This window comes from Mauremys reevesii, linkage group 5, assembly GCF_016161935.1.
Source record: "Mauremys reevesii isolate NIE-2019 linkage group 5, ASM1616193v1, whole genome shotgun sequence".
Taxonomy (NCBI): Eukaryota; Metazoa; Chordata; order Testudines; family Geoemydidae; genus Mauremys; species Mauremys reevesii.
The window spans coordinates 108380540-108407459 of record NC_052627.1 but is presented as its reverse complement, the minus strand read 5'-3'; the positions used below and the strand labels follow the sequence as shown (position 1 = coordinate 108407459).

General features: G+C 39.9%; 1 protein-coding gene across 5 annotated transcripts in view; it reads right to left on the bottom strand.

Annotated features, from left to right (window-relative positions):
• Positions 1-1428: 1428 nt before the first annotated feature.
• The window catches only part of LCORL (ligand dependent nuclear receptor corepressor like), a 186379-nt gene continuing 160887 nt past the window's right edge, over positions 1429-26920 (bottom strand). For 3 of the 5 annotated variants that reach the window (XM_039539451.1, XM_039539452.1, XM_039539453.1), the window contains one exon: positions 3497-3601. In XM_039539451.1, coding sequence (XP_039395385.1) covers positions 3597-3601 — 5 coding nt within the window. In that variant the 3' untranslated portion in view covers positions 3497-3596. Of the gene's footprint in view, positions 3602-9120; positions 10656-26920 lie in introns of those variants that run through there. The other 2 variants (XM_039539456.1, XM_039539458.1) reach the window with 2 other exon arrangements.

Sequence of the window (26920 nt, the reverse complement as noted above, 5' to 3'; positions counted from 1 at the left end):
GTTATAAGCAAACTTATGCCTGCTCCATTCGAGCCACTGACAACATGCTCGCTGAGATACCTGTCCTGAGAGACAGTTTTTACCTTGTAGCCTTTGAATCGGCTGGACAAGTCTCCGAGCTTCAGGTTCTCACAGTGGACTCACGGTGCACTATGTTTCGTAAGGACAAGGGGCGGTTGTGACCACGTCCGGCCTTCCTCCCTAAGGCGCTGTTGACCTTTCATATCATCCAGGATATCTTCCTTCCGATCTTCTTTTCGAAGCCCCATTCATCGCGAAGGGAGCACATTTGCCCTCCCTAGACGTCCGTAGGGCGCTCGCTTTTTATGTCAAGCGGACAAGCCATTTCGTCCGCCCCCAACTCTTCGTTGTATTGGCAGACTAGATGAAGGGCCTACCTGTCTCCTCCCAAAGGTTTTCATCTGGGGTGACATCATGCATTTGCACCTCCTGTGACTTGGCCCATGTCCATCAAGCCACCTTACCGCTCGTTTCACCAGGGCTCAGGCTTCTTCTGCTGCCTTTCCGACTCACATACCCTTCCAGGGACTATGTCATGCTACTACCTGGTCCTCGATCCGGACCTTTGCCTCTTTGGTCTAACTGTCCTGAGATGATGCAGCCTTTGGCTCAGCAGTTTGCATTCTGTAACATCTCACTCCGACCCCACCGCCTACGTAAGGCTTGGGAATCACCTACATGGAATGGATATGAGCAATTACTCGAAGAAGAAAAGACGGTTACTCACCGTTGTAACTGTTGTTCTTCGAGATGTGTTGCTCATATCCATTCCACACCCACCCTCCTTCCCCACTGTTGGAGTAGCCGGCAAGAAGGAACTGAGGAGTGGGTGGGTCGGCTGGTGTATATATCTGGCGCCATGGTGGCGCCACGCCAGGGGGTGCCCAGCCGACCCACTGAGTTGCTAGGGTAAAAGTCTTCCGACGAACGTGCACGCGGCGCGCACACACCTACATGGAATGGATATGAGCAACACATCTCGAAGAACAGCAGTTACAACGGTGAGTAACCGTCTTATCCTAATGAGAAGTTGAGGGATGACTAAAATTTGTACAATGTATGACTTTTGTGTGTGCTCTTCTGCTTGTTCAGGTTGGCCACTGATGTTTTGTTGTACTGTCAGATTGTCCTTCCTTAAGGTCAGTGTCAGTACCCTAATTTCCAGGAAATTAATGCTCTTGTTTTTTCTAGTGGGACTAGGTATCTTGAGTCATTACGTTGTTGAGATATGCAAATCTCTTTGGGCAGGGGGGAACCTCTGTTGTCCAGCTATACCAAAAGAAGGACAGGAGACACCTGATATGGATTTAATCAGCCGCAACTTTATTATTAGATGTCTGGGACTATCCAGCAGATAAAAGTATACAATGCAGGTAACCAGTTTATTCTGTAATTACCTGAGGGGGACTTCCACCAGCTCCTCCTCCTTTTTCCATCGAGGACCCTCCAGCAAATCCATTGCTGGGGCCTTACCATCCGCCTCCCTCCCCTCGTAGGAGGGGTAAGGTGGGCTATAAGAAAGGGGGGTGTTGGCTCCCATGCCAACCATAGGAGCCCCAAACCCCACGCTGTTCCGTTCCTTTAACCAGCACCTCCTTTTAAAGTCCTTTACCAGGCCATTTATCTGGTCACTAGATGCCTTCCCTATGGAGTACCTGCACTGGACATCTGCCCCACAATTTCCAAATAAATTGCGACATCCAGCCTACCACACCTTGTGCTCACTATAATAGATGTTCCTTAACCCCTGCTGTGGGGAAGGCCAAAAAAAACCCCCACTTCACTGACACCAATATGGTAGTGAGGGAAAAAATTCTTTCCCAGCCCCACTAAAAAAAGAAGTGACTAGTACAATGCCCACAGCAGGTTCAAACCCCACCTGATAGTCACACATCAGAGGGAGGGAGGGTCGGTGCTGCCTTGCCTGCTGCGTGGAAAAAGGGGTTTCCAATGCCAGGGCTTGCACCTTTAAAGTCTTCCCCCTTACATTCCAAGGGTACGTCCGCCAGATCAGCAGGTACCGATCGATCTATCGGGGATTGATTTATCACGTCTCATCTAGACGTGATAAATCGATGCCCGAATGTGCTCCCCGTCGACCCCGGAACTCCACCAGGGCAAGAGGTGGAAGCGGAGTTGCCGGGGGAGCCACGGCTGTTGAGGTAAGTCAAAATAAGATGCGTCGACTTCAGCTACGCTATTCTCGTACCTGAAGTTGTGCATCTTACATCGACACCCTCCTAACCCCCCAGTGTAGACCAGGCCCAAGAGGGTGAGTCAGTGCTGTAAACAACCAGGACACTTTTGGTGTCTAAAATTTATAAATAGATTACTGTCATTGAAAGAGACTTCTTCCAGGCTATTGACTCTCTTGGCTCTGTATTATCAAGGATGGAGAACTCAGTGAAAGAACCTTTGCTCTGTCCATAAAATAAGTGCATCTAGAAAAGGGAAATGTACAGTATAGGTTTCTTCTAAGTAACTAATGTAACAGCACACTACTATCAATACAATTTTTATTAGACATGTCAAATAACCATAGCTGAGGCTATGGTTTAGGCTTGATTTAAAAATCTCTACTAGGGAATGAAGTGGAAACATTTACATCGGCTTAAGAGGTATACTGTTGAAGTGTGAAATTTAATTCTAAAATGCAATAGAGCAATTAACTGGAAATGTGTTTACATCCATTTTAATTGGTGACAAGAAGATTCATAGAAACAAAACAAAATAGACCATTTATCAGAAACATCAATAAAAAAAAGTGCACATACAGGGTTGTTGAATGACAATCTTTCAAGAGATTTCTTCTGCAAGGCTGGCCTTTCTTTTAGACTAGTTTTTAAATATTGACATGTTCTCAGGATAAGTGGAAAATAAACCCCACCCTCAACCCCCTAGAGAAGGAAAACATACTGTGCAATCTGATTGTTTTGTAAATTTTGAACATTATGAGTGAGATTTTATACATCTTTGCCTTATCCTTTTACTGCTTTGCTTCGAGGTAGTCAGTCTCCACCTGTTACAGAATTGTTTCTGAATCATTGCCATAAATCTTTACAGTTAGTGACCCATGTCACAAAATATATTAACTTTCATGCACAAAAATAAAACTGGGATAATTATATAATTAAACTTAAAAGAACATAACCCCCCCAATGTAATACTATTAAAAGGGAAACATCTGATATGAGATTAGTACTGCAAAATTCCATAATGGTCAAATACAAACCTTCATGTAAAAAACATACAAAGAGTACATCAAAATGAATAATGCTAATGATTTTAATATAAAGCCAAATCACAAGAGATCATTTCAAGATCAATTTAATAAATGCTTATGATTCAGCAGAAGAAAAACAATGTACAAAATAATAGTGCAAGAATAGCTGCAATCTATTTGTTCTCATCAGTTTTGAGATTTTGGTTAAAAACTTTACAGTTGGCAAGAGATACCGTTGCAAAATTCAGATTCCACTCAGTGGGCTGATTAAGGCACTTCTTTACGGACTTCAAAGGTTGAGTTGCTGTGTTCATATCAAATAAATTCTGCTTCTCGGAGGCTTTCACTTGTATCAAGCTGGGGGAGGGGGAAAAGGAGATAAAAAACTTTAGTGTATTATTTTTCATCCAAACCAGGCACATCACCATGGGTCAGAGGTGGAGAAGGCACTTTTTTGGGGGGGGCTACCTCAAGCCTACCTAGAGGCACCAAGTGGGAGTGGAGCACTGCCGGGGCTCTGCACAACATCTAGGAACACTCAGGGTTTCCCTCACTGTACGATTAATTCAAATTATAACTCAAGCCCTGTCCACACAGACCCTTAATGCAAGTGTGCTAGAGCTTTAAATTTAAGTTGGCTGGTCCATCAGGGGCTATTAGGCTACAGCTCAAATTAGCCCACCTCATCAGCTGCTCCTACAAGTGGTCGGTGCAGTTTGTGTGTTCTGCAGTATTGCCATGCTCACGCAAGAGAGGCTAACCTGAGAGGTGTTAACAGCAGTCAAGCTATAGCCCCAGTCCCCGCCCCAAAATTTACTGTCTGCTTATTACTACGTTAATCTAGGTTATATTTACAATAGAGACACAAACAATGGATATACTAATATTTCCCTGGGTGGCTGGTTTTTGTGGTTTTTTTGGAGTGGGGGACGGGTGGGGGAGATCATTACAAAAAGACTTCCTCCTGGGCACTGAAATCAGGCTGCAGCCTACAATTCGTTCAACACAAAAACCTCATTAGTGAAAGGTAGTGTGCATTCAAAGGTCAACAGGAAACAGTCTCTAGAAAGCAGGACAAAATTCCAAGATAATTGCAAAGCTCCTATACATATTTTCTTTGTCAAAAGCAACTGTAGCGTAGGATTTTCAAATGTGCTCAGCCCTGGTTTTCACACTTCGCAATTGACATTGTTTTTTAAAGGATTCAAAAGAGAACTACAAAAATGATTCAATTTCTGGAAAGCTGGACAGTGAGAATCCAGGAAAACTCAAATCCATTTACATGACTCAAGGTTAAGAGTGATACTCAGACTGAGGCTTGTGAGCTGCAAGTGTCTAATGTCTCCTGCAGCTCTTTGCAGCACATGCTATTAAAACTGATTTTAATTATTAACCAATCAGACTGCTTTTACTGTTATTTAACTATTTGATAAAATAATACTTGATCAGTCATTTTGCTGTGAGAAAATATATATTAAAAAAAGTTAATTAGACCATGAATTCACACTACTGTGGCTCTTTTGGGTAACATTGATTGCCCTCTGCCATAGGCTCCAGTGGCTGGTTGCTGAAGCTAAACCAATTGACTGGAAATAAGCTGCAGATTTAACCCTCATTACTGAAACTTACCTAGGCAGGTGGAGATTTTGCCATCAACTGAAGTCTGAGCTACCCACTCTCAATGTAAAAAATGTGCTCTAGTTCAATTAAAGTCGAGGCTTGATGCAGGAATCAGTTAGTGAAATACGATGATCTGTTGAGGTCAGACTAGCTCTCAGAGGCTGCTTCTAAGCCTTAAAATGAATTAGTCTATTCTGAAATGGATCTAAACCTCTATATCAGCAAGAATTTCTGTAGCTGAGCTGAGAGTCAGAGAGAGAAGCTTGGAACAACGGGCTGCTTGCCTGAGCTTGAAGCCTCTGCATGGTGCTGCATTTGGGGAAAGCTGACCACACCTCTGTGCATGTTAACAAGGCTAAATTTGCAGAATGTGTGGGAAAAGAGGATTGGGGCAGACGTAGAAGTTGTGCAGCATTGCCTGCTCTTACAAGAGGGGTTCACTTGTGGTCTGGACACACTAGTTTGAAACATAACTACCTCATCTGTCTAGACCAGTCATTTTCAAACTGTGGGTCGTGGCCTGTAAGGCACTGAGTTGCAGCAGGTCTGGTCAGCACAACTGACCAGGCCGTTAAAAGTCCTATCAGCAGTGCTGCCCAGCTAAGGCAGGCTAGTTCCTACCTGTTTCGACGCCACGCTGTGCCTTGGAAGCAGCCAGCAGCAGGTCCGGCTCCTTGGGGCGGGGGCCATGGAGCTCCAAGCGCTGCCCCCGCCCCAAGCACTGGCTGGGGGGGGGTGGGGGCGGCACCTCAGGCAAGAGCTGTGCCGAGCTGCATGCGCACCTTTGCTTAGGAGCCACACCTGCTGCTGGATGTTTCCAGGGCGCAACGCAGCCCATGGTGCCAAGACAGGTGGGAAGTCTGCCTCGCCATACCAGCTGACTGGGAGCTGCCATTGGCAAGGCAGCACCCCAATCCTCTGCCCCAGCCCTGAGCCCCTCCTCAAATACAGAACCCCTTCCTGAACCCCAAACCCCTCAGCCCCAACCCAATCCCCTGCTCCAGCCCTGAGCCCCTCCCCACACCCCAAAACCCTCCCCAGCTCTGTTGGGTTGCGGGCATCAACACTTTTCAATGGGGTCACCAGAAAAAAAAGTTTGAAAACCACTGCTCTAGACCACAATAGGTCAAGTGGACATGAAGTATTATGTAAAATTAGACAAAGCAACATTAGTGTCAGAAAGGAGATCTGTATACTGGCCTTAACCTTTTGCTTTTGGAGGTTAATGTGCATGTGTCTGTTTCTTTTAATTAATGCTTGGCAGGTGCCACAGAAAAAAGTTGCAGGTTTTTGCTGTAGGAAAGGGGTTTTAAATAAACGTATATTCTCTTTACACAACATGTGATCTAAGAAAGGATGGCATTAAGTAGACATACACATTCCATTCTCTAGCTAGAAATGGTAGTGAGAACATTTTGTACACTAGAATCTGATGCATCTTTCTAAAGATAAGGACTAGGGCCTGTGTTTGAGTCAGATTTCAAAAAGCTATAAAATTTCAAAACCACATTTCTTCAACCAATATTTAGCTTGTCAAGCCCTTTCCAGTTTCACGGAATTGTACTACCATTTATCGAGTAATCTTCAGAACGTTCCCAGCTGTGACTTACCAGTAGTCTACCCCATTACAGATAGAAAGTGAAAGGAGGATGACCCGAAGCATGACTGGGATGTGCGGTCGCAATCAAAAGTTTCTATGACTACATTCTGGTCTTAAATCACTAGCTCACGCAACTCCCTTGTTCAAAGCAAAGCCCACATCCCTCATGCAGGACCATGTACTGTACCTGCCAAATTTTAAAGCAAAGCCATTCTGAGTCAGCTGAGCTTCTCACAAAAATGAAAAAGAAATTGAAAAGTATTTTTGCATTCTGGCAATTAGAAAGTGACCCAATTTGATTATTGCCTGGTAGCGTCCAGATGAGCCAATTTTATTTATGTAATGGGGAGGCATTGCCTGTATTTTTATATTGCTGGGTCACCCAGGAAGATTTTGGATTAAACTGATGACAAACAAAATCTGCTTTTAATGAATAAATAAATATTAATGAAAAAATATGAGTTTAATATGGAAACTAGCCAAGCATATGCTAACTAGCATTTGTCACTTGGGTGGCTAGAAGACAATATTTCCTTTTTGCAAGAAGTTTTGAGGTAAGAAATTTGCATTCTGAAACAGATCTTTTGAAAGTTTTGGAAGAAAAAAAAATCATATAAATAGTGAGCAAGCCCAAGCCCAGAATAGCGTGGTTATTAGGGCACCCAGCAGCAATGTGGGTGACCCATGTTCAAGCTCGTGTTTTGCCTGATTCAAAGCAGGGACTTGAACCTGGGTGCATCTGTCTAGCTATTCCATCCTGCACCAGAGAAACACTCCTAGGGAAAACAACGTTTCCATGAAACACTGCAGGTCTGACTTAAAAAAGAGTGGTGCCTACTCACATAACCTTTGTATCTTGTGCAGGTTTCTGGCTTAGGAGAGACAAGAGTTAGCTTTCTAAAAAACAAGGAGCTAAGAAGCAACTGAAGCTTGTTATGTAATACAGCTCTAGGAAAGTGATTATCTTTATCTGGACCCATTTATGTTAGCTATCACAGCTTTATAAAAGTAGGAATAGCCAGAGTATGTGTATGTGTAGTAGGGCTGCCAATCAATCGCGATTAACTCCAAAAATTAACTGCAATTAAAAAATTACTCACACTGATAATACCAACTGAAATTTATTAAATATTTTTGGATGTTTTTCTACATTTTCAAATATATTGATTTCTATTACAACACAGAATACAATGGGTACAGTGCTCACTATATTTTTGATTCAATATTTGCACTGTAAAAATGATAAAGGAAATAGTATTTTTCAATTCACCTCATACAAGTACTGTAGTGCAATCTCTTTATCATGAAAGTGCAACTTACAAATGTAGATTTTTTTTTGTTACATAACTGCACTCAAAAACAAAACAATGTAAAACTTTAGCCTACAAGTCCACTCAGTCCTACTTCTTGTTCAGCCACTTGCTAAGATGAACAAGTTTGTTTACATTTACGGGAGATACTGCTCACTGCTTTTTATTTACAATGTCACCTGAAAGTGAGAAAAGGCGTTCACGTGACACTTTTGTAGCCAGCGTTGCAAAGTATTTACATGCCAGATATGCTAAACATTCATATGCCCCTTCATGCTTCGGGCACCATTCCAGAGGATATGCTGAAGATGCTTGTTAAAAAAAAAAATGAATTACATTTGTGACTGAACTCCTTGGGGGAGAATTATATGTCTCCTGTTCTCTTTTACCCACAGTCTGTCATATATTTCATGTTATAGCAGTCTTGGATCATGACCCAGCACTTGTTCATTTTAGGAACACTTTCACAGCAGATTTGACAAAATGCAAAGAAGGTATCAATGTGAGATTTCTAACTATGGATACAGCACTCACCTCAAGGTTTAAGAATCTGAAGTGCCTTCCAAAATCTGAGAGGGACAAGGTGTAGAAAATGCTTTCAGATGTCTTAAAAGAGAAACACTCCAATGCAGAAACTACAGAACCTGAACTACCAAAATAAATAAATAAATAATAATAAACCTCTGGTGGCATCTTACTCGGATGATGAAAATGAACATGCATCAGTCCACTCTGCTTTGGATCGTTATTGAGCAGAACCCGTCATCAGCATGGACACGTCTTCTGGAATGGTGGTTGAAGCATGAAGGGACATATGAATCTTTAGCACATCTGGCACATAAATAACTTGCGACACTGGCTACAACAGTGCCATGCAAATGCCTGTTCTTACTTTCAGGTGACATTGTAAACAAGAACTGGGCAGCAAATGTAAACAAACTTGTTTGTCTGAGCAATTGGCTTAACAAGAAGTAGGACTGAGTGGACTTGCAGGGTCTAAAATTTTACATTGCTTTATTTTTGAATGCAGTTTTTTGGTACATAATTCTACATTTGTAAGTTCAACTTTCAAGATAAAGAGATTGCACTACAGTACTTGTATTAGGTGAACTGAAATGTAATATTTCTTTTGTTTTTTTACCATGCAAATATTTGTAATAAAAAAATATAAAGTGAGCGCTGTACACTTTGCAGGCTGTGTTGAAATTGAAATCAATATATTTGAAAATGTAGAAAACACCCAAAATATTTAAATAAATGGTATTCTATTAACAGTGTGATTGATTGCCATTATTTTTTTAATTGTTTGACAGCCCTAATATATATGTGTGTGTGTGTGTGTGTGTGTATATATAAATATGCTGTTTCTTTTTTCAGAGGGCATGACTAAACAGATCTTTACTAGTTTTTTTTACTTTGTAAACAGATACTATAGTCCCTAACCCACTTCTTCCTACTATATGATTGTTGTGCTGGCCAGAATAAGTCCATCATCTACCTTTAGCTCTGCCGCTCACATGGAATGATTTATCTTATAGCTACCTGTGCATCACCAGAGAACTTCTGCACCTATTACACAGTACACATTTTAAAAAAACAAAGCTACCTGATTATATTGGTACATTTATTTGAAATATATTTTGAATTATGAGATTTACAATGAACACAAAAATAGTAGAATTCTTTCCTAAATACCACTGTGATTACGCAGTACATTTTACAACTAACTTTTAAAAATGTTTTGTTCTTCAAGCAAAGCTTAGTATGTACAGTGCTGCACTCAAGTATTAAGTGTGTTCCGAGTAATAGAAACGGCTGCATAAGTGTCTCACATCTACAACTGTTCTGTCTGGTCTTTCCACACAGACACCTTTTGCTGGGAAGAGCAGAGCTGCAGATTACACCATGACCCTAACAGTGGTCTTACTTCTTTTCTCCACTTCCAGTGGAGTCAATTACTGGTCTGTTACGAGAGTGGGGATTCCAGTCTCTGTGGCTTCATCTCCAGCTTTCCCTGACCCCAGGAAACCCCTTCACAGGTGCTCCACAAATATAACGCTGGGCATGTGTGTGTGGTTGGGCCAAGGTGACCCCACCAACTCAATGGGAAATCAGGAATCATTTGCTCGCTGAACCCAGTCAGCTTTAATTTACTTGCTCTTCCGCTCTATAGTCTGGCCATCCCAATGTTCTCCAAGGAGTGATAAGCAGCAGTCTCTTCAGGAAAATCCCCTAGCAGCAGCTTCTGGAACCATACTGTTGCATGCTTTGGTGGGGAAGGGGGCAAGGAACCAGTGCTCAATTACAGGACATCTATATAGAGATGGCTCTGTCATCAACTGAATCCCTGAGATCTGAAAGTTCTATGTTCCAAGCAGCCTGTCAGATCCAGGGCTGGTCAAGCTCTGCCCCCAAAAAGGGATGAGTTGAAGGAAGCTCTGCAAGTGAAAACTCTTAGTTTCCTATTCACAATGAAAGAAAGCCCCACCTAAGGAAAGATATGGCTCACTTCAGCAATCTCAGACAAACAGCATGAAATTGCAATTTCAGAAGTCTTCCTTACACACAACAGAACATTTTGCCTTACAGCAAAACTAGTACCAATTTGCTGAATTTAAACTATAGCCTGTAGAAAGACTAAGTTTCTAGTTCTGATGCAGAATGTTTAGTATTACTGCAATGAGGTCTGTTTCAGGTGCATTAACAGTAGTACATATTATGAGGGACTAGGTGATAGATGCATTCATCTTGAAAATACGTGGTTTTTGAAGTTAGACTTGGGTGCTTCCATGAAGTGGTATTTGAATTGGGGTCATGGAGTACTCAGCAGTTCTGCTTGCACATCCTCCCAGCAAAGACAGTCCAACAGGATTAACAGTCCCTATGAAAAAGAAGCGAGCAATTAAAAACTGAACTTTACAAATACCTAAATTTTTTAGATTTCAGTGTTTAATGGACAAAATTTGGCAACAAAAACCCACACTAAAATGACTTCAAAATTAAAAAGCTGCCTTTATCCTCCTTTAAAACTGTGCTGTCTCAAACCAGTCCCTGCCCTCCAACTGTAGTGGCACTAATATTGTTGATCTCTTTATTATAAGAGACATAATTTTCTGAGAAGTACAATATTTCCAAGTCAACGATTTAAAAGATTTCAAATATTCTTGGAGTGCAAAGTAACCGTATCATGCTCACTCTTGCCTCTGCTTGTAGTCTGTAATTAAAAGCCTGTTAGGGCAATCAGACTATTCCTATGGCCTTTCATGACCTCATGCAAAAGAAACAAGCATTTATAGAATTCAAAGGGTTAAATCATGGATTTACCATAAGCCCCAAGTGAGTACTGTGTGGTTGCACTGCCCAAGGAATTAGACTGGGAGGCAGAGGCACCAGAAAATAATGCTCTCAAAGGTTCTTATTTTTTTAGTGGTTGTGAATTGTATTCTTCAGGGGAAGCAGATGAAGTGGAACCTACAGTATGGAGACTACAGGATTTATTATAAAAAAAAATCTGGCTAGTGATATCCACAGAACTGCTGGATGAATTGCAATGTAGCAGTTTAACCCCTTAGACTAGGTCAGTCCTAGGCATGGCTGTGAAAAGACCATAATAATATAATAATAATTGGAGATATACCAATCTCCTAGAACTGGTAGGGACCTTGAAAGGTCATAGAGTCCAGCCCCTGCCTTCACTAGCAGGACCAATTTTTGGCCCAGATCCCTAAGTGGCCCCCTCAAGGATTGAGCTCACAACCCTGGGTTTAGCAGGCCAATGCTCAAACTACTGAGCTATCCCTCCCCCCATCAGTTAAATTATAGGACAGTTGTACTGTGCAACTGACTCTAAAAATGGCATTGTGGAGTTACCTGTTTTTTGTCTTCCAATGACTTCCAAATCTGATCAGTTTACAAATAAAAATGTCTTTTTCTCACTGCCAGCCACGCAAACTCATTCTAAGGCTTTGTCTATACTAACACTGTTTTCGGCAAAACTTTTATCAGTCAGGAGTGCGAAAAGACACCCTCTAACCAACATAAGTTTCACTGACAAAAGTGCTGATGTGGAAGGGCACTGTTGGTAGGAGGGCGTCTCCTGCCGACATAGCTACCACCGCTTGTTGGGGTGGTTTAATTATGCCAGCGGGAGACCTCTCTCCCACCAGCACAGAGCAGCTACACAGGGTTCTTACAGCTGCGTCACTGTAAGGTCTGTAGTGTAGACATAGCCATAGTCAACCTTTGTTCTTCCTGTCTGATGCATCAATCAGCAATAAAGAATCTGCAGCTGGAAATCTGTAAACAATTCCACTGATTATGGGCAAGCTGGGATAGAATTCAGCTCCCTCTCCCAGTGTCAACAGGAATTTAAAAAAAAATAGGTAAAATATAATGAGTCAACATAAGCGGAATAAAAATTTTGTTCTACTTCAGCCAGAAGTTATGGACTTGATGGAGAAATTACTGGATGAAATAATATGGCCCATGTTATGCAAGAGGTCAGACTAGATGAACATAAGGGTTTTTTCTGGACCTAAAAAAATATTAGTCTGAATATATACAGAGTACTAGATCAGCTGAATAAAAAGGTGCAATTTTTTCCAGCCATTTTCCAGAGAAGAGCTGCTTTTTAAACTATGTTATGGAGGGTGTTTTTATGGTGTTGGCACGGTTCACTGAATTGTGACCACAATTTATTTCAGTTATCACCACCTTTACTTCAACTATATTTGAATCCATTAAAACGCTCTTGTCAAATCAAAAGTCCCCAGTACAGTAATTCCATGTAGACATCAGTTCATTCCCTTCCTAAACCCCTTCCCTCAGGATTGCTAGTGATATGATTTAATAGATGGTCTGCATGTTTCATGGGGCAACACATCCTTTACTGTAACCTCTTCCCAATAATACAGGGATATGCAGCATTGACTTGAAGCTTTTAAGGAGGATTTAAAAAATACTGGATGGGGTCTCGTGGAACCCTAGATCATATAACAAAATATTACCTTGGACAAAAATCTTACTTTTTTACTATAAAATAGAGAGGACAAAATATAAATCTTTTAAATCTACAGCTGCACTAGACTCAACATCTCTTCAAATATGGACAGATTACATAATGCCTGTACACTGGAGTTAGGGCAGTCCAGGCAGAAATGTGACACATTGTTTAGCTGTACCTAAAATTGAAAATCTTTTTGTCGGAGCTTCTAAACGCAACAAAAAAATTATAAAAAATTATGTGTGTTTCAATTATATTTGTCAAATGATTTCTTAATATAATATGGAGCAACTTTTTTGGTAAAATGGAGAGGTCAGGAGTTAGACTGTAGATCCACAAGAATTAGAAGTAAAGGGCCCTGGAAATAGATGGCATGCATAAGGAGATGAGAGAGTAGTTGCAGAAGCAATGCAGGGTCCAGGGAGGCTTTTTAAAAATAGGGGATACAAAATCAGGCTTGAAAATAGCTAAAGGAGAGAAAGAGACAGAAGTTAGGAGGCGAGAATGGATGGAACTGAGGAGCAGACTGAAGGGTTAGAGATTGACACCAAGAGAGCCATCTTACAAGACTGAAATTAAGGCTGTTGGGTGAGAGGAAATGGTGGAAAGCGTGGGCAGAGGAGAAAAACTAGCTTGGAAATGTTTTTTATCTTGAAAACATTGGTGCGATCTTGGATAGATGGGGAAGCTGGGAATATGGATTAAGGACATAAAGAGAGAAGATGGGAGTTGCGGGGCATGGGAGGCACAGGGATGTGTCAGGAAGAAAGAATTACTTACCAGTAACTGTTTTCTGAAAGTATACGTTGTAAGAGATCAACGCTCTGTGTCCATGCTTTGAGTCTGTGACTGGCAGAATTCCTATAGGTATAAAATTCTAGGGAAGAAGGTGGCATGTTGTTCCATAATGCTGGCTAACCATCAGTTCCATCCTCAAGCAAAAGGTGTCAGCATAAGAGAATGCAAGCATGAATTTGCAACTTTACTGGGAAGGTGCATGAGTGAAGGTGGGTCTATTACAATGTATCATTTCAGAGAACACCACCACAATTTACAGGATTTTTTTTCTCCATATAGGTACCAATTGCAATAGCTCTTAGAAACTTAAAAGCTTCAAGGATGGTCTATAAAAGACCAAACAATTAGCCAGAGCTTTTTGCCAAGAGGAAATGGTCACATACAGCCTTTAAGCAGTCATTGCTGTTTAAACTGAAACGTCTAAGCAAAGAACGGAGAGCAGAACAACTATTTAAGAGATGTCCAGTAATCAATAAAATTTGTAGGGGCACAAGATTGGGCACTCAGCCAGACTGTGCCCCCTACCCAGACTTTCTGAGAGTGAGTCTAGACAGTAATGTTTTGTAAATGAATGCAGAAATCCTATTTCAAGCAGACTGACCTAAAGAATCACCCCAGAACTGTGAAATTGGACTTTATCAAGAATTACCATGAACAAAGCTCAGACCCCATCTTTACATTGTTCTCATGGAAATTTGTTAATTCAAGCTGTGTCAGAAGGACCAAAGCTGAATGGACACTCCAACAGTTTCAGTATGCTTTAGTTTTTTTTATAAATCTTAGCCCCCTTTAACCATTGCTGAAATTGGTATGAATAAGAAAGGAAATCTTACTGGGATAATTGTCCAATCTGTAGTCCCCCTTAATGGTACAAAAATTATAATTGTGGTCTCAAGTTTCTCATTCCAATGGTTGAGCTCACTGTCATCAGAAAGAAGAGATTCTGGAAACTGACATCTACAAGTCACCTAGCCGCTGAAGGGAAATCATTAGTTTAGTAATGAACATAATGAATCCCTTATTTTGGGATTTCAATGGAATGAGTTTTATGAAACAGAAGACCACAGTCTGACAGAGACAGACTAATTTCTATGTATTGGTGGAAACCTAATAGCATGTAAATTACTAAGAAATGTCATCTGTAGTTCAGATGGGAATATAGGAGAGTTTCCCAGGGAAATATGAGTCCTGTAAGAGAATAAAGACCTTACACCTATTACAGAATCAGAGAATCAGAGAATATTAGGGTTGGAAGAGACCTCAGGGAGTCATCTAGTCCAATCCCCTGCTCAAAGCAGGACCAACCCCAACTAAATCATTCCAGCCAGGGCTTTGTCAAGCTGAGCCTTAAAAACCTCTAAGGATGTAGATTCCACCACCTCCCTAGGTAACCCATTCCAGTGCTTCACCACCACCTTATTCTACTTAATTGCACTAATAAATTGGTTTAACTAAGGTAAAAAAGACAAAACATGATTAGGAGATTTAGACATTGAAATCTTGGTCAGGATGCTTGTTTTCACAAGAGACCAATGCTGTGCATTGTTGTTTGTTGAACAAGATGATCCATCCAAAAGGGCCTGACTGTTCTGCCAGGTTCTCCAGCTGTGATGGATGCAACCTTGTATATTACAGCTTGAATTAGATTAATCTAAACTCATAATTTACTCTGTAATGTCAAGAAACCAGTATGTCTTGGATGAAGATTAACTCAGAGATATGATGCAACTGTCCACATGTGGCTTGAGAATTTACTGAGACTTCTGAATAGTGAGGTGAAGTAATTAAGGTTGAAAATCAACCATTCCATTGGCTGAAACTTCTGTGTCCATAAGTACACTTTTTACACAAATAGCTGTGAGAAAAGACAGAGAGGCAGAGTCAGAAGCAGGCCTCAGAGACAGGAGAAGACTACCCTGGGTCAGGAATTTTCTAGAGAAAAGTGATAGCAAATCACCGACACATTCCTGGAAGTTTCCACAGATAAACAGCAAAACAAATACTGCCAGGATTTTAACACACATGTATCTGAAGGTAAGTCTCCTAAAGCTTTATTAGTATCCTAAATAAGTGATTTGATTTTCAAAAGTGAGGTCAATGGGCACTGAGCACTTATGAAATTAGAAAGCCTAAATACAGACTGTGCTGGTAAGAAGTCGACTATATTCTCTGGGTATATGTGAAAACAGCACTCTGGCTAACAGTCTGTAGGTGACAGAGTCCATGGAAGGAACAATCACATATGACAACATATGTATTGTATGAATACATATTTACACACATTACAATGTGAAATATAGAGATCACATCACATAGGGAATGTTAAATAACTTTATGCATGGAGCTGCAAAGTGACAGTGGTTGTCAACTTCCCCCACCTTCATATTTTCTGCACAGAATTGAATAGAAAAATGTGTAAGATTTGACTACACTATTCAGTAATGGGCCCAGGAGTACGAAGGGCTCTTTACATGCAAAGTTGCACCAGCGTAACTAAAAGTGTGATTCAAAAATGATTTAGGGCTTGTCTGCATAGGGAGTTACTGTGCAGCAAGCCCGGGTGCCCATCTCAGAGCACCAGCTTTGAAGCAGTAGATGTGCTGAGCTGCACTCTAGGACTTCCACTATGCTGTAGCAGTGTCCATATGGGACATTATTGCACAGCAAGCTGGTTCACTATAGACTCGCACCCTGGATTGCTGCATAGTAACTTGCCACGTAGACAAGCCCTTAGTTAAACTAATACAGAAGGGTGTGCGGACACAGTAAAATCAATATTAACTTGCCTTTATATAGATTAAATTTAAGTTGATTAGAACAGGCTTAAGCAAACTGAAACAAACCCCTCAAACCGAAATAAGAGCATCTATGTAGGGTTTTGAACTGGTTTAATTTAGTTTTAAAACCCTTTTAAATTAAACGGGTGGATTTTTCATGTGCACAAAAGACTTAAGTCTCTTGCCACTGAAGAGATTTCTGGAGTCACCTCAAGGCATCTCTGCCTCTCATATCAGACAAACTATCGCAAGGCACTGAATCTCAAGATAGTGTGTAGAACTAAGATGGGTTTAGTGGTAAGGCACAGATGTAGCTGAATTCAGCTGGGTAAGTCAGATAAGTTTCAACTGCTGGACCTGAAAGAAAAATGGGGAAAAATATTTGACACACAAAACCTAAAAAAAACAAGACAGGGAAGTAACTTTAAAGCTTAATGAGGCACCAGTTGCCTCACACCATGGTCATATTCTCTTAAACTTGACAGACTGGGCCAGACACATATCGTTAGGTTACATGAACATAAATCCCAAGAAATACTTCAAAGCAATCTAAGTAGTTTTAGCTAAATTTGTGACCAATGCAATAATAGTCAGGAGGAGTTCTTCTTCCATCAGCTGTGAAAACAATTTGAGAGAGGAAATGGGAGTTGCTACACCTCAGCAGGCACAGAATGTATCACCTGTTGACAGTCTTGGGAAGGTGATCAGACGGAGAGTAGCTCGTCTAGAATTCTAAAGTTTTCAGACTACCTGACCTAGAAGCATAGAAACAAAGAGTTTGGAATCTACGACACATGGTGCCTTTGCATAATTAGTATTTATGATATTTAGTGCTTTACAAACAAATTGTAAGGTACATAGTGACCTGCAATGAGCTGGAAGTGGCTAAAAAGCGCACAGTGGCTATTTATAAAGGGCTTTCTGAGTGTTTTGAGGAAAGACTGGAAATACGTTGATTGTGGGAAGAAGGAAACAGTTCTCATGCTTAAGGAGTGGAATGAAGCAGAGTTTAACAAGGAAGAGTGCAAAGTTGAAGAATGAATTTGGAGTGCAGGAAATGCACTTTGTCCCTGGATTTTCTCCACAGACACTCAGTCGCAGAAGATTGAGAGTGTAGGAAGCTGATATAAAGGTTCAGAAGAAGCTGGGGTTTGGTGAGATAAACAAAGCAGTGGGAGAGAAAAATGAAGAAATTAAGTTGGGGGGAGAAGGTGCAGTTGGAGGTGGAGACTATCATACAGAATGGAGATCAGAAAGGCAATAAGAGGACTGAAAGCTGCACAGGTCAGAGTCTGAAAGGAGTATTGGATCTGACAGGTTGTAGTGCAGGGAGCGAGCAGCAGTGGAAGAGATGAGATAGTAATCCAAGTATTCAGAGTGAAGTCAGGAAGTGACCAGTGCTTTGTGAAGACCAGTATGAAGAAAATGACCAAGCCAGTCAGCCAAGAGCTGATGATCTAATGAAGAAAAACAGCAAAAAACCCACCACCAACAGATGGAGGAATTATGGAAACTGAAGTAATCCAGGGTAGCAACTGGTGGACTGAGATGAGAGGAATATGAACAGGAGGTGCTGAAGAGCACATACAATGTAGCAAGGTACTGTACTTTGGCCAATTAAGAAAAATAGTTTTATTTAAATTCTAATTGTTAGCTGAGCAATGAAGCTTGTGTGTAACACATCACAATGTCTATTTTTCTTGCAGAGTAAGGATTTGCCTGGATATTTTAAAAAGTTGTCCACTGGCCGTCACTGAAATGGTATCTGCTTACTTTTATCACACATCAATATTGCACTGCTAAAAACTATTTGCATGTACCATGGCAACAGAAAATAGGCCATAAGGGACCCTTGTGATCATCTAGTCTGACCTCCTGTATAATACAAACTATAGAACTTCCCCAAAATAATTCCTAGAGCTGATATTTTAAAAATACACCAGTCTTGATTTTAAATGGTCAATGATGGAGAATCTACCACAACCCGTTGTAAATTGTTCCAATGGTTAACAACCCTTGCTGTAAAAAATGTATGTCTTATTTCCAGTCTGAATTTGTGTAGCCTCAACTTTCAGCCACTGGATCATGTTATAACGAAGTTAATTGTCTTGTTGATTTGTTTCCTTAATCTGAGCTCCATCTGCAGTGTTCCAAGAGAAGGGATCTGCCTTTTTTAAATAGTTCATTGGAAATTCCCTAAGTAGGTCGAGACTTCCTTCTTGGATTTATTTTAGTCTGTTCAAATGTTTAACTTTGGTTCTAGAGGTAATCTTACCCCACTGCCACCTGTTCTTGTTTAAAACTCCTAAAAACATTGTCATAGCCTGATAATAAACCTTACATGCCACTGATGACAAATATGAGATTTCATTGCCAGATTTCATATATAAGCACACCATTATTTCAATACAGGCAGTCGTTACAGATCACAACGGGCCCAATACTGTAAGATGCTACAGTGTGTTGAAGGCGCTCAGTTCCCACTGAAGGCAAACATGATCCTACAATGCATAGCACACATGCAGACTGCTCGCTCCTGGGTGAAGCCCCACTGAAGTCATGTGAATGCAGCAGTTCATATGTGAGTGCTACTCATGGCAGAAGGGCCTTGATTAGGATTTGAGGGCACCCAGCTTCTTTATATTCCATATTAGCCAAGAAAAAAGTCTAGAGGAAAAGGCTTACCAAATGAAACTGCAGTACTTCAAAATTTTGCCACTACCTAAATTGCATGAAATCACTGCCCAGTTATACAGTTTAAGTGGAGAAATGAAAAAAAAATCACATAAAAATAAAATACAATGTAAGAAAACAATCAAATCTTTACCTGTGATACAAACACCACCTTGAATAGGTTCATATGCATTAGCTGCAATGTTGCCATGTGAATGTTGCAAACATTGCAGAGCAATGTTTGTTAAAAAGTTTCCATTAGAATGTTTAAAAAATAAAATATTTGTACTGGTCTTAAATTTTGTTTAAGCTTAGTCTAGATCAGAGACTCTCAACCTTTTTCGAACAACATTCAACCTTAGTGGGTTTTTTTCTTGAATTTTTTCAGGAGATACTGGGCAAAATTGCTTAAATCAAAATGCAAATCACATGGCACTAAAACCCCCCACCTCTTATCTTTCTATTTGAGTGGCACTGTGACTCCATGCACCAGTTTTCAAGTCTGTTCACTCAAATTTTTCCAGGCCACCTCTCCATCATGCCAGCAGGGAAGGGGCTTCATTGTTACAAATCCCAGTTCTGGAAAGGGGCCTGGGGACGGGGGGGAGAGGTTGGTCCTACCCTCACTGTGCCCTTGTCGAGTTCAGGTTCTCAAAAGAGAGTTCATAACCCCCCCCTCCCCCCAATTTAAATGTTGGGGCAATGGCCCTTTGGTGCCCCATCTTTGGTGGCCACGGCCCCCTAGAAAATTTGATGCAACCCCCCCCCATGGGGGCATGTCGCCTGATTGAAAATACATCGTCAAGATGATACCTTTAAGGTAGTTGTTGGACTTGGAGGGTCTTGAGGGGCAATATTGCAGGCAATGGTGCTAGGATTTCACCCAATATTTTTGTGATAGGTTGTCTCTTAGCAGCCTTAACTGATTTTTGAAATTTTCCCATCTCCCCACTCCCCTTCTTTTGTGTGGGGAAAATAAAGACAAGGTTTGTAAAAATTTTAAAGAATAGACAATGCAACAGATTACTTGGTGGTACCTAAGGAAATACTGTCTTCTGTGGTCTGTCTCATTTAATTTGCACCTAATATATGTACATTTATTATGTAGCCAAGTTAGTCATGTTTGCATGTGACCCACAACTTAACTTCTCTCCAAATATTGGCTTAAAAGTGTTTAGAAGTAATAATGTTCTATCACAAGATTTAAAACACAGATTTCTTGGATTTATAGACAATACTTAACCCAGTAGGCTGATTGTGCCTCCCAGTCTTGAACCTCTCTATCTCTTAGTTACCCTGTCCAAAATTTTGGAGCCCCACTATTTGTTCACCTCACAATCTCAAAGCAAATCTCACTTTACAAACTTTACCTTCTTTATACTGTTGACCTAACTACAGAGAGTTGAGCCAACATGTATAAAAGAGAGGCTGTTATCTAAATAAATGAAATATGGGTTGACAACCGTAGATCAAGGTTCTAGTCCCATTCCTGCTGCAGCTTCCTATTAACTTTTAGGAAGTCACTTTAACACTTTGCTCCTTAGCTACACTGTCTAGAAAATGAACCCAATATCTAGGGCATGAATTAGTTTTGATGGTGAATGAAGATAATGACTAAATTTTATCAGCTCTTTCCTTTCAATTTTGACATGTAGCCCTGGTCAATTTCTCTGTCACCATTAAGTTCTTCTTGATCAGCTTACCTGACAGAATCATGTCAAGTTTTCTAACAAAGCAATTTATTTATACAGTAGAATCTCAGAGTTACGAACACCAGAGTTACAAACTGACCAGTCAACCACACAGCTCATTTGGAACTGCAAGTACACAAGCAAGCAGCAGAAGCAGCGACCCCCTTATCCCCCAAAAAGCAAACACAGTACTGTACTGTGTTAAATATAAAATACTAAAGACTTAAAGGGAAAGCAGCATTATTTTCCTGCATAGTAAAGGTTCAAAGCTGTATTAAGTCAATGTTCAGTTATAAACTTTTAAAGGAACAACCATGTTTTGTTCAGAGTGACCACCAACCTCCATTCTCGAGGTGTTCATAACTCCGAGGTTGTACTGTACATTTTTTACTAGCCCTGCCCTTGAAAAACACCTCTTAGATCTGCCAGGTTAGATCTTTTTACCTTCCTGAATTTCTGTTTGATGATTATTTATCAATCATTTTTCAAATCAGTCATTTATCTGGATCAAGAGCCAACAAAACTCTGGCTGAGTTTGAAAGACGTAGAATGAGACAAAATACAAGAATAATATCAAAGCTTTGGAAACAAAGTGAAAAGTTTACACAGGCATAAGAGGAGTTATTTTTTGCATATTTTATATCTAATGGCACAATTCAGCAAGCTCCTGTGCACATACTTCAAAGTACTGTTCTGAATAGGGATTCTTTCCTGAATTAGGGCCTAGAAATGTGGAAGTCTCTATGTCTTGCCTCCATATCTATGTTTAGAAAACAGAATGTAGTACTTTACAGTAATAGAAATTGAGCCGCACTACAACAAGAAAAATACTTCTCTTTCTTCATTATGGTTTATGTCAGCAAAAATTATTGTTTCAACAGTTTCCTTGCATTTCACTGTTACAGTCAAACTTCAGTATACATAATTTTAAACCATGGCTGTTTCAAAAAAATACAGTACTTACCTGCATTTCATTTCTTATAACATGTATTTTACAAAGATCTACACTCATACTTTAACGAGTCTCCAATTAATGGATTTGGGAGCATTCTCAAAAGCCCAATTCAGCAAATCACTTAAGTCCATGAATAGTCCTGTTGACTTCAATTGAATTACTCACATATTTATAGTTTAAACACATGCTTAAATGCTTTGGTGAATTGGGGCTCAGGTAATTTTAAATAAATTTCTTCTCTAGAGCACCATCTAAAAAGCATTATCAATTCATTAAAGGAGCATGAAAAACCTAACAGTAATTCTCCCAAAACTGTAGCTGAAGGAGAGAAAATGAGTGTGAATCTGTCTGTATTACCATATTTGGAAATCAAATGTTAGTATACCAGTTAAAGAAAAGGTATTAAGACAATCTTAAAAGAAAAACTGAAATAAAAATAAGATTTAAAATGATCAATGAATGTTGTGAGTGTAAATTATATACCAAGGATGAAAAAAACAAGACACCAAGATATAAAGAGATCCTAGCAGACAAAATAAGTGGAAGTATTTAGAGATAAGCCTCTTTGTTTAAAAGAACTACTGTAGTACAGATAAGCCAAATTTAACATGTTGCCTGGCCAGTGACACTCAGCCCATGGGTCTCTCCAGTGAGAGGATAAGCAACAGCCTAACTATGATGCAATAATTGTCCAAGAAAAAAACCTGCAATTTAACGCACAGGCGTGCACACGCGCACACACAACACATCGGATTTATTAGATATATATTTGTGTTGCTAGCAAAATAAGTTGTTAAAATTTTGCCCTTGACATTTTCACTTTAAGAAACATGCATTTAATTGAAAGTAGTTATTAATTTTAATAACTGTTATATACAATTTTATTTTAACTTGTTACATTCTTTTATGTCTCTCTGTGATTCTGTTCAATGATAAAATGGCTCCTTGACTGATAACAGTTGGGTGCCAATGGCTTAGGTAATTATAGTTTATGAAATGAGCTACACATGTTTGCTCTGAATATCTACAGGTGGAAATATCCTGAGGCCAACTACTTCATTAGTATTCCTCTGATGAGCTTCCACAGGGAATTCTTACAAGAGAAAGATGTAATTACCATTTCAGCAGATTATTTTGCACTTAATGTGACCTTATATACACTAGAAGCATATGCCTCACTTGTTCCACACCTAGAGCATAGAATAAGCCTCTCCATGTGTTAAAAAGCTGAACGCACGCTCTAAGATTTTATTTTATTTATTTGTCATTAGCTCTTTGGAGCAGGGATTATGTCTTCCAATGTGCTTGTAAAATGGCCAGCACAATGGAATCCAGACGTTAACTGGACTATAGTACCAAAGTAGAAAAATAGACAGACTTCAATATAACTTTTAAAATCCAAGAACCTTTCTGGAATGAGAAGGGATGTTTGAGAAACATCTTGGCTGTTGTTATCCTGATATGTTAATACAGACATTGTTTTAAATGGCAAGGGATTGTACAAAGCAAAAGATGGAAACCAATTAGACTCTTGGAACAATACAGTCCAATTTTCAAATGTGGGCTCCTTAAGCAGGATGTCCAAATCACTATTTAGGACTGTAAATTCCCATTTTGTCGAAGTGCTGAGCTGAGTGTACCCCATTAAGATATAGACATTTGAAAACATGGCTTTCAAATCTGAAAGTAAATAAATAAATTAAACTACTGGTATTTTTACACATTGCTTGTAAAACCTTTTCAAATACATATGATGGGAGTTGTTCTAAAATCTCCAAGCCCCTGAGACCAACACCTACAAAATCTCCACCAAGCATTCTCAAAACTACAGTACCCGCACGAGGAAATAAGGAAACAGATCAACAGAGCCAGACGTGTACCCAGAAGCCTCCTACTGCAAGACAAACCCAAGAAAGACACCAACAGGACTCCACTGGCCACCACATACAGTCCCCCAGCTAAAACCCCTCCAACGCATCATCAGGGATCTACAACCCATCCTGGACAATGATCCCACACTTTCACAGGCCTTGGGTGGCAGGCCAGTTCTCGCCCACAGACAACCTGCCAACCTGAAGCATATTCTCACCAGTAACTGCACACCGCACCATAGTAACTCTAGCTCAGGAACCAATCCATGCAACAAACCTCGATGCCAACTCTGCCCACATATCTACACCAGCGACACCATCACAGGACCTAACCAGATCAGCCACACCATCACCGGTTCATTCACCTGCACGTCCACCAATGTAATATATGCCATCATATGCCAGCAATGCCCCTCTGCTATGTACATTGGCCAAACTGGACAGTCTCTACGGAAAAGGATAAATGGACACAAATCAGATATTAGGAATGGCAATATACAAAAACCTGTAGGAGAACACTTCAACCTCCCTGGCCACACAATAGCAGATCATAAGGTGGCCATCCTGCAGCAAAAAAACTTCAGGACCAGACTTCAAAGAGAAACTGCTGAGCTTCAGTTCATCTGCAAATTCGACACCATCAGCTCAGGATTAAACAAAGACTGAGAATGGCTTGCCAACTACAGAACCAGTTTCTCCTCCCTTGGTTTTCACACGTCAACTGCTAGAACAGGGCCTCATCCTCCCTGATTGAACTAACCTCGTTATCTCTAGCTTGCTTCTTGCTTGCATATATATACCTGCCCCTGGAAATTTCCACTACTTGCATCCGACGAAGTGGGTATTCACCCACGAAAGCTCATGCTGCAAAACATCTGTTAGTCTATAAGGTGCCACAGGATTCTTTGCTGCTTTTACAGATCCAGACTAACACGGCTACCCCTCTGATACTTAAGCCCCTGTCAACTCTCTTAGTTACCAAAATGTAAGGCAGAAATGAAAAAGTTCACAATGGGATGAAGAAAAATGCCCTATGTTGCAAATAATTAGAATCGATCTCTTTTTTAAGAGTTCTTTCAGTACCTCTTGCTGGAAATCTTTAGACCATCATATGGTGAAGTCCTCACATGGTATCTTCTCAATATCATGTCACGTTTTATCATAACATGATTGTTTATTCTATTTTAGCTTAGCCATCTCCAAAGCCTGTATGTGGATACTTTAGCTAGCTCCAAGCCTCTAGGTGAGGTCTATGATATATTGACAGGGGAAATCATGTTAGCGCCTTTCTAGCAAGAACCATAAATCCTTTACTAAAAATGTATTTATATGATATTCTTGGCTCATGTAGACAAGTCCAATTCAACACTGCCAAATGAAAATGTCCTTTAAAAAAAAAAAAGTTTAAGAACAGAGATTCACAGTACATTGGAACCAAGCCCTCAACATATCCAAATGTGTCATTGAAGCAGCCACTTCACAAGCTAATCAAAGTGCCAGAAGCATCATGAAGTTCAAAGTATCTCCTATTTGCCATTTTTTGAACAAAATATGGTATGAGAGTATGATCAGTCCTCTTCTGCAGCCAGATTGAGAATTGATCGAGACACTTTCTTTTGAAAAAGTGTCTTGACCTGTAAGAATGCAATCGCATCCACCTGTGTTTGGTTATACAACTCTCAGATTGCAACAAAAATTGAAACCATAATTCTTCAATATCAACATCTTGCCTTTCCTCAGAGGACATCAGAAAGTTCCTTCAGGAATATGCAAGGTACTTCCCCCTCTCTTCCTCAGTCTGATAGAGAGTTTAATAAAAATTGAGGAAAAACGTGAAAATGTTGAAAAAAATTTCTACTTATCTATCTAAAAGTATTTAATATACAGAAAACCTTAGCAAGCGATGTAGGTCTTGATACCACTGTAACACCCACATGCAATCCAAAGAATATACACATACATAATGATGCTTTCATATATATGAAGCTTTCAGATGCAGGAAATGTGCCATCAAACAGTTATGCATGCAAAATTAGAACCTGACCTTGCAGCTGCATTCATCGGGGGAGGGGGTGGGGGGAGGAGGACAGGTTCTGCACCAGTTCAGAAATCCACCAGCATGGATGCAGTTGTAAAATCAGTGTCTTAAACACCAGGTTGAGGCTGACTACAAATTTGCCTCTTTGAGATCAGTGCTTCTTTTGAAGCTATAAGTGAGCTTTTTTTGACATCTTTCTATGGATGCCAACAGCCATGGAACAGACACTATGAATAACAGGAAAAATAAATAAATAAATAAATAAGTAACAAAAGTCTAAAATGAAATAATGTAACAATATTAAAATAGTGTTCAGATTTTCTAAAGATGTCAAACTAAAAAGGAGGAAAGTTATCAGTAGAAATTAGTTTTAAGCAGAACTAACATGAGAGCATGTTGCAGATTGTTTGTAGATTGTTGCAATTAGAAAAAAGTAAACTCAGAAATAAATATAATTTGAATACAAAATTCCTGTACTACAGCAAGAGAGGGTTTAGATATTTTTTTCTTTTGAGTGCACTCCAAACTTAATGCACTTGAAGCACACACAGAGAAAAAAAGATAGTATAAATTTAGGTAGAAAATTTACCTTTGCAGAGCTAGGAGTACATGAAATGAGCATGACATAAGAAAAACTTTACATAGTTCATAATTTTCCTCATCTTATTTATAATGCAAGAAAGCACAGTTGCTTTCAGTGCTGCATTTTCTAAACAATGTACAACTTCATTCAATGTGTCAGTTTACAGCTAAAATTAGATTTTGCCTTAATCCAGGGAGAGTTTTCTTAGATATAAACGACAAGGGGAGAAATACTAGATTTTGCTTCATTGTTTTGAATAATTTAAATTAGTTCTCTGTTCTGGGCTACCTGGACAGATAATCTAATATAATAGTAGGTTAGTAAATGTATCATTTTATTGTAATTATGAGCCCTATTGTGGAACCCTTACTATTCTGTTGAGCACTTATTCACCTGAATAGTCCTATTGATATCAATAGGACTACTCATGTTAGTAAGGGTTCACAGACATGAATAAGAGTTTGACAATCAACCCCATATTTTTAACTATATTATGGCCATGATGATGTCAAACCTGCGCAATTATGCCCTATAAATATCTTACTGTTCTTTCTTATGTACAGATTGCATTTCACAACAGCAATATAATATTCTAGGGCAAATCCATTTCAGTGTGATTACTGTATGTCTCACTTAATTAGGATCACTGCAAAATCTATCAACATCAACAGAAATCTTTTCATTGATTTCAGCTGGCATCAAATCAGGAGCTACCCCAGACATTCTAGTAAATAATTGCTGAGAAATACACAATACTA